We start from the raw sequence: 17792 nt of genomic DNA on the forward strand, positions 1-17792 counted from the left end.
CTTAAAGAATACAGCAACACAAAACCCAGGTTAAAGGAAATATTGAAAGGACTTCTCTAAACCAAAAAGAAAGGAAGGAAAGGGAAGAAAAAAGAAAAGAAAAAAAAAAAGAAGAAGAAGAAGAGGAAGAACTAGGACTGAGGAAACTGCAATCAGAGAGCAGTCACTCAAATAAGCCAGCATATAGATTTAATCATGAACATGCTTCAAACAAAATAAAATTAAAAAGAAAAAAATAAAAGAGAGTCATCAAAACCATAAAATGTGGGCAAGGGATGTTAGGAAGTAAATAAACCTTTTTGTTTGTTTGTATGTTTCTCTTCTTAATTTTAATATAGTAATGAAGTGTTTGAACTTACAGGACCATCAGGCTAAAACACACAATTATGGGAAGGGGTTAGCATATTTAAAAAACAGGGCAACCACAAGCCAAAACCAAATATTGCATTTGCAAAAAATGAAAAAAAAATACACTTAAGCAGATAACAACAGGAGATCATCCAACAAAAAAAAAAAAAAAAAGAAAGGAAGAATGGACAACCATAGAATCAACTGGAACATGAGGTTCAAATGGCAATAAATAATCATCTATCAATCATCACCTTAAATGTCAATGGACTGAATGCCCCAATCAAAAGACACAGAGTGGCTGAGTGGATAAAAAGGCAAAAACCTTCAATATGCTGCCTACAAGAAACTCACCTTAGGACAAAAGATACATATAGATTGAAAGTGAAAGGGTGGGGAAAAATATTTCACGCCAATAGACAAGACAGAAAAGCAGGAGTCGCAACACACATATCAGACAAAATAGACTTTAAAACAAAAGACATAAAGAAAGACAAAGAAGGACACTATTTAATGATTAAGGGATCCATCCAAGGAGAGGATGTTACTATCATCAACATATATGCCCGAAATATAGGAGCACCCAGATACATACAACAAATATTAACAGACATAAAGGGAGATATTGATGAGAATACAATCATAGTAGGAGACCTCAATACCCCCCTCACATCAATGGACAGATCCTCTAGACAGAAAACCAATAAAGCAACAGAGATCCTAAAGGAAACAATAGAAAAGTTAGACTTAATTGATATCTTCAGGACTCTACATCCAAAAAAAGCAGAATACACATTCTTCTTAAATGCTCATGGAACATTCTCAAGAATCGACCACATATTGGGACACAAAGCGAATCTCAATAAATTTAGGAGCATAGAAATTACCTCAAGTATCTTCTCTGACCACAATGCCATGAAATTAGAAATCAACCATGGGAAAAGCAAAGAGAAAAAACCTACTACATGGAGACTAAACAACATGCTACTAAAAAACCAATGGGTCAATGAGGAAATCAAAAAGGAAATTAAAAACTACCTTGAAACAAATGATAATGAAGACACAACCTCTCAAAATCTATGGGATGCTGCGAAAGCAGTGCTCAGAGGGAAATTTATAGCAATACAGGCCTTTCTCAAAAAAGAAGAAAGATCCCAAATTGACAACTTAACCCTTCACCTAAATGAATTAGAAAAAGAACAAAAAAGTCCTAAAGTCAGCAGAAGGAAGGAAATTATAAAGATCAAAGAAGAAATCAATAAAATAGAGACTCAAAAAGCAATAGAGAAAATTAATAAAACCAAGAGCTGGTTCTTTGAAAAGGTGAACAAAATTGACAAACCCCTGGCCAGACTCACTAAAAAGAGGAGAGAAAGAACCCAAATAACCAAAATTATAAATGAAAAAGGAGAAATCACAACAGATACAGCAGAAATGCAAAAAACCATAAGAGAATACTATGAACAACTATACGGCAACAAGTTTGACAATCTGGAAGAAATGGACAATTTTCTAGAAACTTACAGCCTGCCAAAACTGAATCAAGTAGAAACAGACCAACTGAACAGACCGATCACTAGAAATGAAATTGAAGAGGTCATAAAATCACTCCCTACAAATAAAAGTCCAGGACCAGATGGCTTCACAGGTGAATTCTATCAAACATATAAAGAGGAATTGGTGCCCATCCTCCTTAAACTCTTTCAAAAGGTTGAAGAAGAAGGAATACTCCCAAAGACATTCTATGCCACCATCACCCTCATTCCAAAACCAGGCAGAGATACCACCAAAAAAGAAAACTATCGGCCAATATCATTGATGAATATAGATGCAAAAATTCTCAACAAAATCTTAGCCAACCGAATCCAACAACATACCAAAAAAATTATACACCATGACCAGGTTGGGTTCATCCCAGGTTCACAAGGATGGTTCAACATACGCAAATCAATCAGCATCATACAACACATTAACAAAAAAAAGGTCAAAAATCATATGATCATCTCAATAGACGCAGAAAAAGCATTTGACAAAGTTCAACATCCATTCATGATCAAGACCTCGCCAAAGTGGGTATAGAGGGAACATTCCTGAATATAATCAAAGCCACAGCATATATAATACTTAATGGGGAAAAACTGAAAGCCTTCTTACTCAAATCTGGAACAAGACAGGGATGCCCACTCTCACCACTGCTCTTCAACATAGTTTTGGAAGTCCTGGCCACAGCAATTAGACAAACAAAAGAAATAAAAGGCATCCATATAGGAAGAGAAGAGATAAAACTGTCACTGTATGCAGATGACATGATACTATACATAGAAAACCCTAAGGACTCAACCCCAAAACTACCTGAACTGATTAATAAATTCAGCAAAGTAGCAGGATATAGATTAACATTCAGAAGTCAGTTGCATTTCTGTATACCAGCAATGAAACATTAGAAAAGGAATACAAAAAAATGATACCTTTTAAAATTGCACCTCACAAAATCAAATACCTCAGAATACACCTGACCAAGGAGGTAAAGGACCTATATGCCGAGAACTATAAAACTTTAATCAAAGAAATCAAAGAAGATGTAAAGAAATGGAAAGATATTCCATGTTCCTGGATTGGAAAAATCAATATTGTGAAAATGGCCATACTACCCAAAGCAATCTACAGATTCAATGCAATCCCTATCAAATTACCCATGACATTTTTCACAGAACTAGAACAAACAATCCAAACATTTATATGGAACCACAAAAGACCCAGAATCGCCAAAGCAATCCTGAGAAACAAAAACCAAGCAGGAGGCATAACTCTCCCAGACTTCAAGAAATACTACAAAGCCACAGTCATCAAAACAGTGTGGTACTGGTATCAAAACAGACAGACAGACCAATGGAACAGAATAGAGAATCCGGAAATAAACCCTGACACCTATGGTCAATTAATCTTTGACAAGGGAGGCAGGAACATCAAATGGGAAACAGTCTATTCAGCAAGCATTGCTGGGAAACCTGGACAGCAACATGCAAAGCAATGAAACTAGAACACACCCTCACACCATGCACAAAAATAAACTCAAAATGGCTGAAAGACTTAACTATACGACAGGACACCATCAAACTCCTAGAAGAAAACATAGGCAAAACACTCTCTGACATCAACATCATGAATATTTTCTCAGGTCAGTCTCCCAAAGCAATAGAAATTAGAGCAAAAATAAACCCATGGGACCTCATCAAACTGAAAAGCTTTTGCACAGCAAAGGAAACCCAAAAGAAAACAAAAAGACAACTTACAGAATGGGAGAAAACAGTTCCAAATGATGCAACTGACAAGGGCTTAATCTCTAGAATATACAAACAACTTATACAACCCAACAGCAAAAAAGCCAATCAATCAATGGAAAAATGGGCAAAAGACCTGAATAGACATTTCTCCAAGGAAGATATACAGATGGCCAACAAACACATGAAAAAATGCTCAACATCGCTGACTATAAGAGAAATGCAAATCAAAACTACCATGAGATACCACCTCACACCAGTCAGAATGGCCATCATTCATAAATCCACAAATAACAAGTGCTGGAGGGGCTGTGGAGAAAAGGGAACCCTCCTGCACTGCTGGTGGGAATGTAAACTGGTACAGCCACTATGGAGAACAGTTTGGAGATACCTTAGAAATCTGTACATAGAACTTCCATATGACCCCGCAATCCCACTCTTGGGCATCTATCCGGACAAAACTCTACTTAAAAGAGACACGTGCACCCGCATGTTCATTGCAGCACTATTCACAATAGCCAGGACATGGAAACAACCTAAATGTCCATCGACAGAGGATTGGATTCGGAAGAAGTGGTATATATACCCAATGGAATACTACTCAGCCATAAAAAAGAATGACATAATGCCATTTGCAGCAACATGGATGGAACTAGAGAACCTCATCCTGAGTGAAATGAGCCAGAAAGACAAAGACAAATACCATATGATACCACTTATAACTGGAATCTAATATCCAGCACAAATGAACATCTCCTCAGAAAAGAAAATCATGGACTTGGAGAAGAGACTTGTGGTTGCCTGATGGGAGGGGGAGGGAGTGGGAGGGATCGGGAGCTTGGGCTTATCAGACACAACCTAGAATAGATTTACAAGGAGATCCTGCTGAATAGCATTGAGAACTATGTCTAGATACTCATGTTGCAACAGAAGAAAGGGTGGGGGAAAAAACTGTAACTGCAATGTATACATGTAAGGATAACCTGACCCCCTTGCTGTATAGTGGGAAAATTTAAAAAAAAACAAACCCAAAAACCAAAAAACAAAACAAACAAAACAACAACAACAACAACAACAAAATAAAGTAGCCTTGGAAATATAGTCCTTTGAAAAAAAAAAGAAAGAAAGCAGAATCCATAGAATTTATTGGTTGATTGGTTGTGGGGAGAGGCAGGATTTGTCCAGGATGAACCCTGGGGTCCTGGCTTTGAAATTGAGTCCTGGCTTCAAATACTGATTGAGATCAGAATGTGTGGACGGTGGTGAGTTCAGCCTGGAACATGTTGAGTTTGAGGTGTGCTGCCAAAGAAGGGCTGAAATGGAGTCAGGAGAAAAGTGTGTGCACACATGCACACATATCCATGCACGTTTTGGTTATTATAAATGGAAGCGCTGAAGGTCGTACAATGTTAAAACTTCCTTGTGAGCTATGGAGCATCAAAGGGTGATGAAATGAGTACAAAAAGCACTAGACCATTAAGTCAGGAATTTTATACTCATCTGTATGGCTGATAAAGTGTGTATATCCAGGCCAGTCCCTGGTCTGGGTTTCCATTCTGTAAAATGATCTCAGATAAGCTCCAAGGTCCCTGTCAGTTCCAAATTTCTATGGCTCTGCGAACTGCTTGTATTCTTAAGCAGTCCAGTTCTGGTTCTCACCTGAGTCCTCCTGGCTGACGGTAATCCGGGGCCGTTCTAAAGCAGCGGTGGCACAAGTGATGATGGCTTGGATCCGAACTTCGTCATGGATGTCTGCCAAGCTCTGCAGCAGCCCCTCTATAGTTTTATGGTGCCACTCGATGACTATGCCACAATGAGGAAAATGAGAAGAGAACCACCTGGTTAGGGTTGGATGTTTGGCTGCAGGCAGGTGACAAGAAGTTCCCTTCCCCTAGGACAGCTCAAGCGAAACAGCCCAGAAGAATAAAGGGCCCCAGAGATAAAGTCCTTAGGGAAGTTATTTCTCTGATGATCCATGTACCCTCTAGGTAGTTCTCAAAACTCTTCCCAGTCTCATCTTATATTCTAGCATGGGTTTGTTTAAAACAACTCTGTGTGTGCGCCCCCCCACCTCCGCCCGCAACCTTGACGTAACAGAAGTTCCTGGGCCAGGAACTGAACCTGCACCACAGCAGTGACAGTACCAAATCCTTAACTGCTAAGCCACCATGGAACTCCTAAATAACTCATTATTGTCATCATCTGGAAAACAAGGCCAATAAAACATAGTGGTTAAGGGTACCTTGTTGGACATACATGGTTTGGAATTATAGTTATTAGCTGTGTGACCTTGGATAAGTGACTTAACCTCTCTGGGTTGAGAGTTCTCTTTTGTAAAATGGGAATAATGCTAGAACCTACAATATTGAGTTACTCTGAGTATTAAATGAGGTAACTAGACAAAATGTTTAGCAAAATGTCTGCAAGGTATAATAAGGACTCTTATTAAGGTATAATAATAACTACAGTCAGTGACTGTAGTTATTATTAGGTTTCCTTGACTTTGAGGGCTCTTCCATATGGCTTTCAAGGTTTTCTTCATTTTATTGCTAACTGCTCTCTTTGTAGGCATAAAGCTTTTATTTTTGTGCTCCCTTCACGTGTAGGTGCTCCTTACTGGTAGATTTTACTCAGAATCTTTTTCAACTCTTTTTTGCTTATCAGATCCAGTTGATATGATGGGTCACTACCGTTTTTCCTGCATTAAGTAGACTAGTTTTTCAGGTTCTGAAAGCCAGCACCTTCCTCAAATAGTGTAACTTTCAACAGCTCTTGCTGGGCCCTTCCTCTGCCCCAGGCACTCAGCCTTCTCCCAACTTTACAAATGAATTTTTGAAACAGTCAACTGCAATTTCTTTTGATCACTGCATTTCCCGTTGCTTGAGCAGCATAATTCACCCTTCCTTTCATGCACCATTTATTGAGTGTAACATTTCAGAGGTCAGTAAGACAGGGTCTGTGTCTGTGAAGAGTTCTCAGTGTAGTGAATTTCCTACAAAATACTAGTGTAAAACCACCCATGCAAAAAGCACACAGATAAACACAGCTGTCTGTCACTGTGTGAAAGACTCTTATCTACTCTAAACTTGATGAGGCAACTGGATTTTTGTTTCACAAGAGAGGAATGGATTTTATTTTCTTTTTCTTTCTTTCTTTTTTTCTTTTTCTTTTGGTCTTTTTAGGGCCAAACCTGAGGCATATGGAAGTTCCCAGGCTAGGGGTCGAATTAGAGATGGAGCTGAAGCCTACGCCACAGCCATAGCAATGCTGGGTCGGAGCTGTGTCTGCCACCTACATCACAGCTCACAACACTGGATCCTTAACCCCCTGAGCAAGGCCAGGGATGGAACCTGCATCCTCATGGATCCTAGTCGGGTTTGTTACCCACTGAGCCACGATGGGAACTCCGGATGGGTTTTCAAAGATTGAGAACCACTAGAGCAAGGTGAGAACCTCTTCCTTCACAAATACATGGCTTTATACCAGGAACCCCCCATGCCTTCCCCCTTCCTCTCTGCTTCACTCACTCAGAGCCCAGGCCAGCTTCCACTCCTGCAGCATTCTCCGCAGGACCTCCAGTTCCCAAGTCACGGTCTCCTTCAGTGACTCTGCCTGCTTCTTCAGTCTCCTGGTCTTCATGGGCATGTCCTTCTCACCCACCTGTAGCAGCAGATCCTTGGCTGGTGTGGGCAGAGCTGTCCAGCGCAGGGCTCCCTTCACAGGCCTGCAAGCTGTGCAGGGCAGCATGAGGTATACTCGCCCTCGGCCCTAGGCCTGTGTTCCCAGCCAGCATCACATCTTTTTCCTGATTAGCACCAGGGCAAAACAAAACTATCAAGAGCCCACTTTCCTGTGATTTATGTAAGAAACTGAGTACAGGTCCCACAGGGAGTTATGACAGCTCCTGACTACAGACATGCTAAAGCCATGATGATGGGCAGAGAAATCTGCAGAAGAAAAGTTGAGATGCATTCAAACCTTTTTATAAATTTAATAAATCTGTAGGAACATCAATATGTTTATATGTAAGAAGGTTTGCTCATAAAATTCAGTATTTGCTGTACTGCCACTTAAAGTGGAATGTAGGAGTTCCCATCGTGGCTCAGCAGTTAACCAACCCAATTAGGATCCAGGAGGATGTGGGTTCAATCCCTGGCCTTGTTCAGTGGGTCAAGGATCCGGCATTGCCATCAGCTGTGATATAGATCACAGACAAGGCTTGGATCCACAGTCGCTGTGGCTGTGGTGTAGGCTGGCAGCTATATCTCTGATTCGACCCCTAGCCTGGGAACCTCCATATGCTGCAGGTGTAGCCCATTTAAAAAAAAAAAAAAAAAAGAGTAGAATGTAATTGGACATTAATTCCTTTTTTTTTCCTGTCTTTTTTTGTCCTTTTTAGGGCTGCACCCTCTGCATATGGAGGTTCCCAGGCTAGGGGTTTAATTAGAGCTGTATAGCCTCTGGCCTACACCACAGCCACAGCAACGCCAAATCTGAGCCAAGTCTTTGACCTACACCACAGCTCACGGCAACGCTGGATCCTGAACCCACTGAGCAAGGTCAGGGATCAAACCTGTAACCTCATGGTTCCCAGTCAGATTAGTTTCTGCTGCACCACAACGGGAATTCCATTAATACCTAATTTATCGTTTTCTTTTTAATGTTTTTTTTCTTTTTTTTGTTCTTTTTAGGTCTGCACCTGTCGCATATGGAAATTCCCAGGCTAGGGGTGGAATTGGAGCTGCAGCTGCCAGCCTACACCACAGCCATGGCAACGCTAGATCCGAGCCACATCTGAGAACTACATCACAGCTCATGGCAATGCCAGATTCTTAACCCACTAAGAGAGGCCAGAGATTAAACCCACATCTTCATGGATACTAGTCAGAATCATTACTGCTGAGCCACAATGGGAACTCCTTCTTTTTAATGTTTTTAATTTGGGAGGAGGAATGGTGCTATAGGATGCTAAATTTTTGCAAGTATCTTGCTGTAGGTATTGCAGTTTTAATAAGGCAGCTAAAGCCCTAGAAGGTGACTTGCTAAGACCCAACCCAAGGCTTTTCTGGCATGCTCTCTTCACTGCTGTACAATGGTAGTCCTCAACAAAGAAGGGGGGCGAGTTTGGTGGAAGCTACCTGCCTTCATTAGCACCTCCTCTACTCCAGTGGCTGTTATCTGTAGGGCCTGGCAGCACTAGAGACAGAGGTTTGGGGAAAAGAATGGGTCACTACTACTGCTAGTTTCTGCACACCAAGGGGCCCATCTGCACGGTGACATTGCAAAGAAAAGAGTCATGGGAAATGGAGACAGAGTCTTTTAGAAGATGGGCACTTTTTGTTTCATGAGTTCATTTCTTGGTTAACTCCTTTCCCTCTACCTTATGGTGTCTTACAGAACGAAGAGTAATGCACTTATGAATCAGAAATTTGAAACACAGGTTGACCCTAGGGACTGAGGCAGGTATGGGCCTGAGAATGGAGGTGGGAGGGTAAAGCCAGCCCAAGGGAAAGGGGCAGAGTGCTAGATCAAGGGTTCGATGGGAGTTCCCACTGTGGTGCAGCAGAAACAATCCAACTAGGAACCATGAGGTTGCAGGTTCGATCCCTGGCCTTGCTCAGCAGATTAAGGATCCGGTGTTGCTGTGAGCTGTGGTGTTGGTCGCAGACGCTGCTCAAATCTGGCATTGCTGTGGCTGTGGTGTAGGCCGATGGCTACAGCTCCGATTCAACCCCTAACCTGGGAACCTCCATATGCCGAGGGTGTGGCCCTAGAAAAGACAAAAGACAAAAAAATAATAATAATATTTATAGAGTCAAAAGAGAGGTGATATCAGATGACTACGTCCAGGACTTGCAAGGGTTCGACGTCCTTCCTCTGTGAGCATTAAGATGAGATCTATCTTACTGGAAATTACTGGTCCTAAAACACTTAGTGACACCTGAGTTCTATCTGATTTCAACTGTATGGGCCACAAAGGCTTTTCCTAGTTACAGTTAGTATTTTATGATTATTTTTTAAAGCAGCATATGGAAGTTCCTGGCCTAGGGACTGAATTCAAGCCACAGCTGCAGCAACACCGGATACTTTAACCCACTGCACCATGGTGGGAACTCCTATAATTTTTTCCTTTTTTTGGTCATGCCCATGGCATGAGGAATTTCCTAGGCTGGGGAATCGCACACATGCCAGAGCAGAACCCAGAGCCACTGCAGCAATAACAGTGGGTCCTTAACTTGCTGGAACGCCCAATATTTTATAATTTTATGAAATGATTTGTTTTGTTTTTGCTTTTTAGGCCCGCACCTGTGGCACATGGAAGTTCCCAGGCTAGGGGTCAAATCCGAGCTACAGCTGCCGGCCTACACCACAGCTCACGGCAACACAGGATCCCCACCCCACTGAGCAAGGCCAGGGATCGAACCTGCATCCTCATGGATACTAGTCAGATTCATTTCCACTGAGCCACTCCGAGATGATTTTTAATTGGCAGGAAGGATTCCCCTAGATGCTGGTGGTGTCCCAGCCTATGAAATAGGGGCCTTGAAGAAACAGCCACACTTCCATCTTTAACCCCATTATCAGCTTCCTGCTTACGTGGTTCAGGAACTGGCTGGGAAGTCCACCTTTCGGGGGTTTCAGGGAAGACCTTAGACAGCTGCTTGTTGTATCGATTGAGGTTCTCCAAGAAAATTTGGTCTCTCTTTGCACCAATCTTGTGGATGATCTGGACTTTATCTGTAAACAAATAACAAAATGAGTCCCTAGTACCTCCCTCCTTCCTCTCTTCCTGGGTTTTTGGTCACCAGGATCAGGCTGTTCCTTTTGCCCTACTCTAAGCCCCTCGGACTCATGGCTGCCATGCTCTGGGGGAATCCCTTGAAGGTGACTGCTGCTTGGAAGTATGAGCCAGTAGCATCATAAAGGCCTGGAAGCCAAGTCAGAACCTAACTTACAGGCATTGTCCCCTATGAAAAGCTAGGTACTAATGAAGGGGTACCTAATGCATCTCTTATCATTCATTAATACCATCATCTGAGTAATTTTGTTAAACACTTTAAGAAGACTTTCAGTTGGAAGCAACTGAGGAACAAGACAAGGGTAGGGAAGAATAAACAGCTTGGAACATGCAGTCCTTGATTGTGCATCCTGGAAGCCCAGGGATCTAAAGGATAGCAGGATGGAGGGGGAGGTGGTGGAAATTGGGGCAGGGGGCTTAGGCAGAAGCACTATATTTCTTCTCTACTTGAACTGCATTTTCGTTAATACTGTTTTACAGGTAAGGTACATAAGGCTCAGAGGGATAATTTGCTCAGGGTTAGTAGGAAGGGGCTAAGCCAGGTTTAAACTCAGATCTATCTGACTCCAAAGCCTGTGATTTTTTTCCAGCATAGCACCTCAGTGGGGGAATATTTCAGTGAGAGAAGGGAGAAGGGCATATAGACAAGAGGCAGGTTGTTCTCAAAGCCAAATCTTGATTACTTTGCAATCCTACCCTCCACTGCCTCCTTAGTAAGCATAAAGGGATAGAGAAAGGGGGAAGAGGAAGAAGAGTTTCCTCTCTATCAGAAACCTGCTCCTGTCCCTACCCCCCCCCCCAAAAAAAACCCTCCTGTGCTAGTAACCAGGATGTTACCATGATCACCTGGGTCATCCAGGGCCTCTCATCCATACCTGTGCATGTTTCCTCCCCCAGCTACCTTACACATCCCTGCTCCATGTCCCCCGCAGCCCCCCACTGCAGGGCCCCAGCTCCATTACCGAAGTAAATCTCCTGTTCAAAGGTGTTGTCTGTGGAGTAAGCAAACTTTCCAGCTCGAGGATTCACCTGTTGGCAACGGCTCTGGTTTGGGGGCTGGTAGATGCTCCTGTTTTCATCGATAGCCTCAGCAGTCTTGTTACCAGGCAGGGTTTCAGCTGTCTGCACTTGTGGCAAGTAATGGGGCAATCTTGGCAGGAATAAGATGGGGAGAAAAAGGGGGACAGGTGGCTTTAAAGTTGGTGCCCTTAGAGGGTGCGTGGACTTGAGGAAGGGACCCCATTTCCTATAATACCTCGCTTTATCTCTTAAGTGTGTGGTTATTTAGTGGAGAGACTGTAAGCTCTTTAAAGGCTCGGTCTGTGTCTGTCTCATTTACATTGTATTCCCAGCACTTTGCAAAGTACCTGGACAGTCATGGGAATGCAACTTATATCTGTCCAATAAATGAAAACATAAATGTTTCCACTTATTTTTACTTCATGTTTAGGAATCAGGGATGTTACGGCTCCAGTCTTCCCTCTAGTCAGAAAAGAGAAGCAGTATGAGAAATGCGGTGATCCCCCCCTCTCAGGTTGTTTAGTTCTCTGTCCTGCTGCCAGTCAGTTTTTGAGTCAGTGACACAATGGCTCCTTATTCAGAGTGAGGCAGGACAAACCTCTGAGCCATGAGGTCTCTGCCTTCCTCACTCTCACCGTAGATGCCTTTCTAGGAACACTTGGGTAGTACCTGGAGCAGCAGAATGGCTCAGTCTGTTGGGAAAGGCAACCTGTTCCTTTAAAGGCAACAGTGCTCAACTGGGAGCAACTTTGTCCCTCGGGGGCATATGTGTCAATGTCTGGAAATATCTTTTGTTGTCACAACTGGAGTGTGCGATCAGCATCCAGTGGGATACTGCTAAACATCCTACAATGCACAGGGCCAGCTCCCTACCGCAAAGAAGTATCCAACCCAGGATGTCAAGAGTGTCAGAGTTGGGAAACCTTACTTTATGGAAAGCTTAGGGAGCTGATGGGGGAAAACACAAGGTATTAATGGGGGAGTGTGTTCCGAAATAAGGGGTTTGAGCCAGGTCAGGAGTCCTTAAAGGGGAGCCAGGGATTCTCAAAGGAATGCCTGAGGCCCCAGCCAGTCTACCTATAATAGACAGGAAGCAGCAGCTCTGGCTTCTTCTCCACCTGAGTGGACAGGATGACCCTTCGATCCTCAAATTCTGCCACCTCTTCTTCCTCCAGCTGTTTTAAGAGCTCCAGGTCGCTGGAAGAAGTGAGCTCATCCCGGATGTGGCTCCAGTCATACTGCTGGCGCAAGAAGCTCTGCCACTTACTGGGGAACACCCCAGGCCTCAGAGGACGCTTGCTCTGGATCCATCGGGCAGTGCGCTTGTTAAGCTTTTCCAGCACGATAGCCTCCCAGGCTCTGGCCTCTTTTTCAGGAGGTGGAAGCCAGGTTTCCCTCTCCTCCAGGTTCACATCTGGAGAAAGTGACAGATCCATGTCTGGGTTCCTGCGGGGATGAAGAATGAGAGGGCCAGGTGCTTCCTGGACTGCACTTGTTGGCTTTGATTTCTTCAGCTTCTTTAGATTGGCAGAGCTTTCCGTCTTCATAGCCTGGGAGGTGACCTTTGTTGAGGGACCTGAAAAATCCAAGAACTTGAGGCTGGCAGGTTTCTCAGGTCGGGCCTTCCTGACCTTGCAAGGCTGGATGATGTTGTCTGCATTGTAGAGATGGTCAAAGCTGTACTGGCTGTAAGGAATGCTGGGCAGCGCTCGCAGCCACACCACCTCCTGAGAAAAGGTGAGGTTTGCAGCAGCTTTTTTCACATACTGGTTCTTGAGGTGTGCACAGTGCTGTGGGCTAAAGTGGAAGACTGGAGGCACACTGGAAACAGAGGTACATTCCAACTTGCTTCTTGGTTTTAAGTGGGAGAAAATCATGCCCCTTCCCAACTGTGGGGGAAGTGACTGATGGAAATGGTGGGGGAGAAAGGTCTTTCCCTTTTCCGTCCTAGTCATGGTTTCCCAGCAAATGCTTCTTTTCCACACTGCCTGGTCCAGAGGACGGCTGGAGGCAGGACCAGGCACCTATTAAGGGGATGGGAAAAACTGGTGAGAGCTCTAGGTCAGTGGAAATTGGTATCCCATAGCAGTCGGTAAGAAAATAACCTAGAGAACAGATGGGGGAGGGGAGAGGCCACGTGAATTAGAAGCACAAGAGAGGAGTTCCCGTGGTGGCGCAGTGGTTAACGAATCCGACTAGGAACCATGAGGTTGCGGGTTCGGTCCCTGCCCTTGCTCAGTGGGTTAAAGATCCGAGGTTACCGTGAGCTGTGGTGTAGGTTGCAGACGTGGCTCAGATCCCTAGTTGCTACGGCTCTGGTGTAGGCCGGTGGCTACAGCTCCGATTCGACTCCTAGCCTGGGAAACTCCATATGCCGCGGGAGCGGCCCAAAGAAATAGCAGAAAGACAAAAAAAAAAAAAAAAAAAAAAAAGAAAAGAAAAGAAACACAAGAGAAAGACATGCTGCAACATTCAAAATATTCCTTGTGTCAGACCTTTGCTTCCAGTTCTCACATTTGTCCCAAAGCTCTGCCCTGCATCTCCTTATGAGGGATGACTTTTCAGCAGCATCCCAGGCTTCTAATTTTCCCCCAAATGTTGCTTTCTCCCTGTTGAAAGACTTGTAAAGTTCAGACAACCCAGCCTGGCATTCAGGGTTCTCCCTGAGTATGACTCTGGTTTATGGCCTTGTCCTGACATATAATCTCTCTCTCTCTCTCTTTTTTTTTTTTTTTTTTTTTTTTTGTCATTTTGTCTTTTCTAGGGCCGCTCCTGCGGCATATGAAGGTTCCCAGCTAGGGGTCTAATCGGAGCTGTAGCTACCAGCCTACACCAGAGCCACAGCAACGCAGGATCCGAGCTGAATCTGCAACCTATACCACAGCTCATGGCAACGCTGGATCCTTAACCCACTGAGCAAGGCCAGGGATCGAACCTGCAACCTCATGGTTCCTAGTCGGATTTGTTTCCGCTGCGCCACAATGGGAACTCCCTAGATGTGTTTTTATAAAGGAATTGGGACAGGACAAAATGTTCTAAGGTTTGGTCAAAAGAGGCTTGTCCTGGAGAGACTTAGAAGACAAGTGTCAGGCCAGGCTCTGCACTCCTCAGCCATGTTACCCTGGGCAAAAGATTTAATATCCCTGGTTTGCCTTAGTTTGCCACTCTGAAAATAGAGTCTGATACCTGTTCTAATTTAGCATTGATATGAAGCGCAAAATTAGAGAACATGTATGAAAGTTCTTTGCCAGCTACAGGAATTGTGAGGAACTGTTGTTATTGACTTAAGCACGGACTATTATTCTTAGAAGGCAAGTCTCTGGGGCCCCACAGTTAGAAGCATTGGGCACTTAGGGAACAGTTTAGGAGTACTGGGGTCCTAGGCAATTAAAGGAAAAGATGCAGAGTTCCCTGGTGGTGCGGTGGGTTAAGGATCTGGTGATGTCATTGCTGTGGCACGGGTTCAATCCCTGGCCCCAGAAACTTCTGCATACCGTGGGCATGCCCTCCCCCAAAAGAAGGTGCATAGAGAGGGAAGAAAAGACCTCGGGGACCACTATTGAGGCAGGGTCCCTCCCAACACTATCCCTTAAGAACCAAAAGCAGAGTGGCAGGTCCCAGGTCCTCTTGTGTACTGTCAGCTTTAGGAAGTTGAATATAAGGCATCCTACAGTTATTCAAACCTGGTATAACTACAGACCCAGCCCTGTAATCTGGTAAGCAGCAACCAGGAGCATTATCTCTTGCATTTCCAGGAACTTGGCTGGACAGGAAGGAGCGGGGACAAAAGGTTTATGCCACATGCCTCCAGTTAAAACCTGATATTAGAATCCAGAATCAAAACGGTGGTATCTCAGAGGTTCCAAATCTGGTTCCGCGCTTCTATTCACCTTCCTGATCCACCTTCCTCAACCTGGTCTTTTGCCTTTATTCTGCAGAAATAGTTGAAGTGGGCTAAATAATGCATGCGAAAAAGAGTAATACCTTGCTTTTTTCCCCTCTGTTACTAAAGCAGTGGAAACTGCCACAGAAGAAAAGGCCATAAACCTTATTTTTGAGTACTTTACTAAGTACTAAAGTTCCTAGGTAGGCCCCAAACGGGGACAGTCAACTTCTGGGACATGTTTGTAAGATATGGTTAAAGGACCTTCTGCATGAAGATCACCTGAGGAGTTTGTTAAAAACTCGCAGATCCCTGTGTTCCGCACCCCAGCATATCGCTTCGGTAGCCTGCAAGTGAGGCCTGGGAATCTTCATTTTAGCAAGCTCGCAGAGATTTTTATATACATTAGATTTAGAGAAAACTACGATCCAAGAGCTATCTGTGGGATTTATGAAAGACGCTTGGTTAGTGGGGAGAGTGAGATCAGGGAACACAGCCTCTTAACCTGGCTTATTTCAAATTCCCACTCAGCTGCCTCCTTCTTAGCAGGAAGTTCCCTTAATTTTTTCCCCTCGACTTTCAAATTCCCATTCTTTGCCATGCACTCATGCAGATATACTGCTGTCTCCTAAGATTACTCTGAAAACTCTGCCATAAAATATGATCTAGGAGTTCACCTGTGGCAGCAGGTTAAGGATCTGGCTTGTGTCGCCGCTGCAGTGTGGGTTGGATCCCTGGCCTGGGGAACTTCCACATGCTGCGGACACAACCGGAAAGTTTAAAAAAAAAAAAAAAGGATTTGTTCCAACGCTTCTATTTTATTTTATTTTTTTGCTTTTTAGGGCCACACCTGTGGCACATGGAGGTTCCCAGGCTAGGAGTCAAATCGGAACTACAGCTGCCGGCCTACGCTACAGCCACAGCAACTCGGGATCCGAGACACATCTGCGACCTACACCACAGTTCACGGCAACGCCAGATCCTTAACCCACTGAGCGAGGCCAGGGATGGAATCCACAACCTCATGGTTCCTAGTCGGATTCATTTCTGCTGCACCACGATGGGAACTCCCCAACTCTTTTATAATACAGATTTCAAACTGAGGTCCTGAGGGAAGGGATGTGACTAAGATCACAGTACTGGTTAGTACCTGAAGCAGCACTGACTTTTTGACACCTAATCCAAAATCTTCAACTACATCTATCTGCCTCTTGTCATTCAGCTGATGCCAATAAGCTTCTTTCGCATACCGATGGAGCAGCAGTGTTCTGAAATTACCTTCAAAATGGCTTCCCACGCACAATCTTCAAAGGGAAGCAAAGTTCTGTCATAAAACTTTCCTAGTTTGAAGGTCCAAAGCTGATTATACTGGTCACCAGGCAACCAACTAGTTAGAATTCCATGAGTCTACTCACAGAATCTGTGGGTTCAATCAGGGGTTCAGTATCTTCGGCTATTTATTAACTTTCCTTCTTTGTAAGCTGAGCTTTGGGAAATTGCATTGTTATTTATTGACCAGTAGCAAAATGGATGTCTTGGCCATTCTTTGAAAAATAAACCTCTAGGTTTATGAAGCTCAATATTTCCCTCCCCCACATTGGTTCATAAGTGCTCCTGAGAAAGCGACAAAGCGGACAAACACATGAACACCAAGCTCTGGCATGTTTCAGACCACCAGGCTGACAGAACACATGGTAAAGCAGAATGAGTGTCTCTGGGCCTCTCCCATTCCCCTTTTATCTCTGCCCCTGCTTATTCTCCTCCCTTCGCCCAGTTGAATTCCATCTCCCCTGCTCTCCCAATTCTGGCTAGATTATCAGCCAATAACACTATTTTTACAAGCGGACCCTTCAAGTCCTGTATTTCTTTTCTTTTCTTTTTTTTTTTTGACTGCACCCGCTGCATACAAAATATCCTTGGCCAGGGATCAAACCCTCACCAAGCCACAGCAGTGACAATGTTGGATCCTTAACTGCTAGGCCACCAGAGAACTCCAAAGCCCTGTATTTTTTTTTTAAATTATTTTCCCAATACAATTTTTTTTTCTACTGTACAGCATGAGGACCCAGTTACACACGCATGTACACATTAATTAAAAATACAGGCCTATAGAATACTGGTCTTCAGGATTCCCCTTGTGAAAAGAATTAATTGTCCTGACAATAAAGATTTCTGGGCATAAAGTTCTGTCTGTCTAATTGACCTGGGGTGGTGGTTTTCAGGTAATCGCCCTCTCTTGCTGACTAACCTGAGCCCTGACTTCTAGGGTCTGGGCTAGATTTGTGCTCAGGCTCTGAGACCTTTGAAAAAGGACATGTTTTCTGGGATGAAATGACTTAAAGACTTAAAAAGTTAAATATTAAAACACTGGTTAAGGTTCCTCAAAAACAAATTACCATGTGATCCAGCAATTCTCCTTCTGGGTATATACCCAAAGAATTGAAAGCAGAGGCTTATACAG

At 43.8% G+C, this 17792-nt stretch overlaps 1 protein-coding gene across 9 annotated transcripts in view; it reads right to left on the minus strand.

Annotated features, from left to right (window-relative positions):
- Window positions 1–17792, minus strand: part of HEATR4 (HEAT repeat containing 4) — an 81737-nt gene that overhangs the window by 27113 nt on the left and 36832 nt on the right. For 6 of the 9 annotated variants that reach the window (XM_084969689.1, XM_084969693.1, XM_084969692.1 and 3 more), the window contains 5 exons: window positions 12526–13472; window positions 11391–11578; window positions 10227–10367; window positions 7157–7360; window positions 5289–5432 (listed from right to left, as the gene is read on the minus strand). In XM_084969689.1, coding sequence (XP_084825815.1) covers window positions 5289–5432; window positions 7157–7360; window positions 10227–10367; window positions 11391–11578; window positions 12526–13472 — 1624 coding nt within the window. Of the gene's footprint in view, window positions 1–5288; window positions 5433–7156; window positions 7361–10226; window positions 10368–11390; window positions 11579–12525; window positions 13554–16481; window positions 16727–17792 lie in introns of those variants that run through there. The other 3 variants (XM_084969690.1, XM_084969691.1, XM_084969697.1) reach the window with 3 other exon arrangements.

This window comes from Sus scrofa, chromosome 7, assembly GCF_054392235.1.
Source record: "Sus scrofa isolate SSC_HxYL_T2T_F1_AM1 chromosome 7, Sscrofa_HxYL_maternal_Yorkshire_Landrace_v2.0, whole genome shotgun sequence".
NCBI classification, from domain to species: Eukaryota; Metazoa; Chordata; class Mammalia; order Artiodactyla; family Suidae; genus Sus; species Sus scrofa.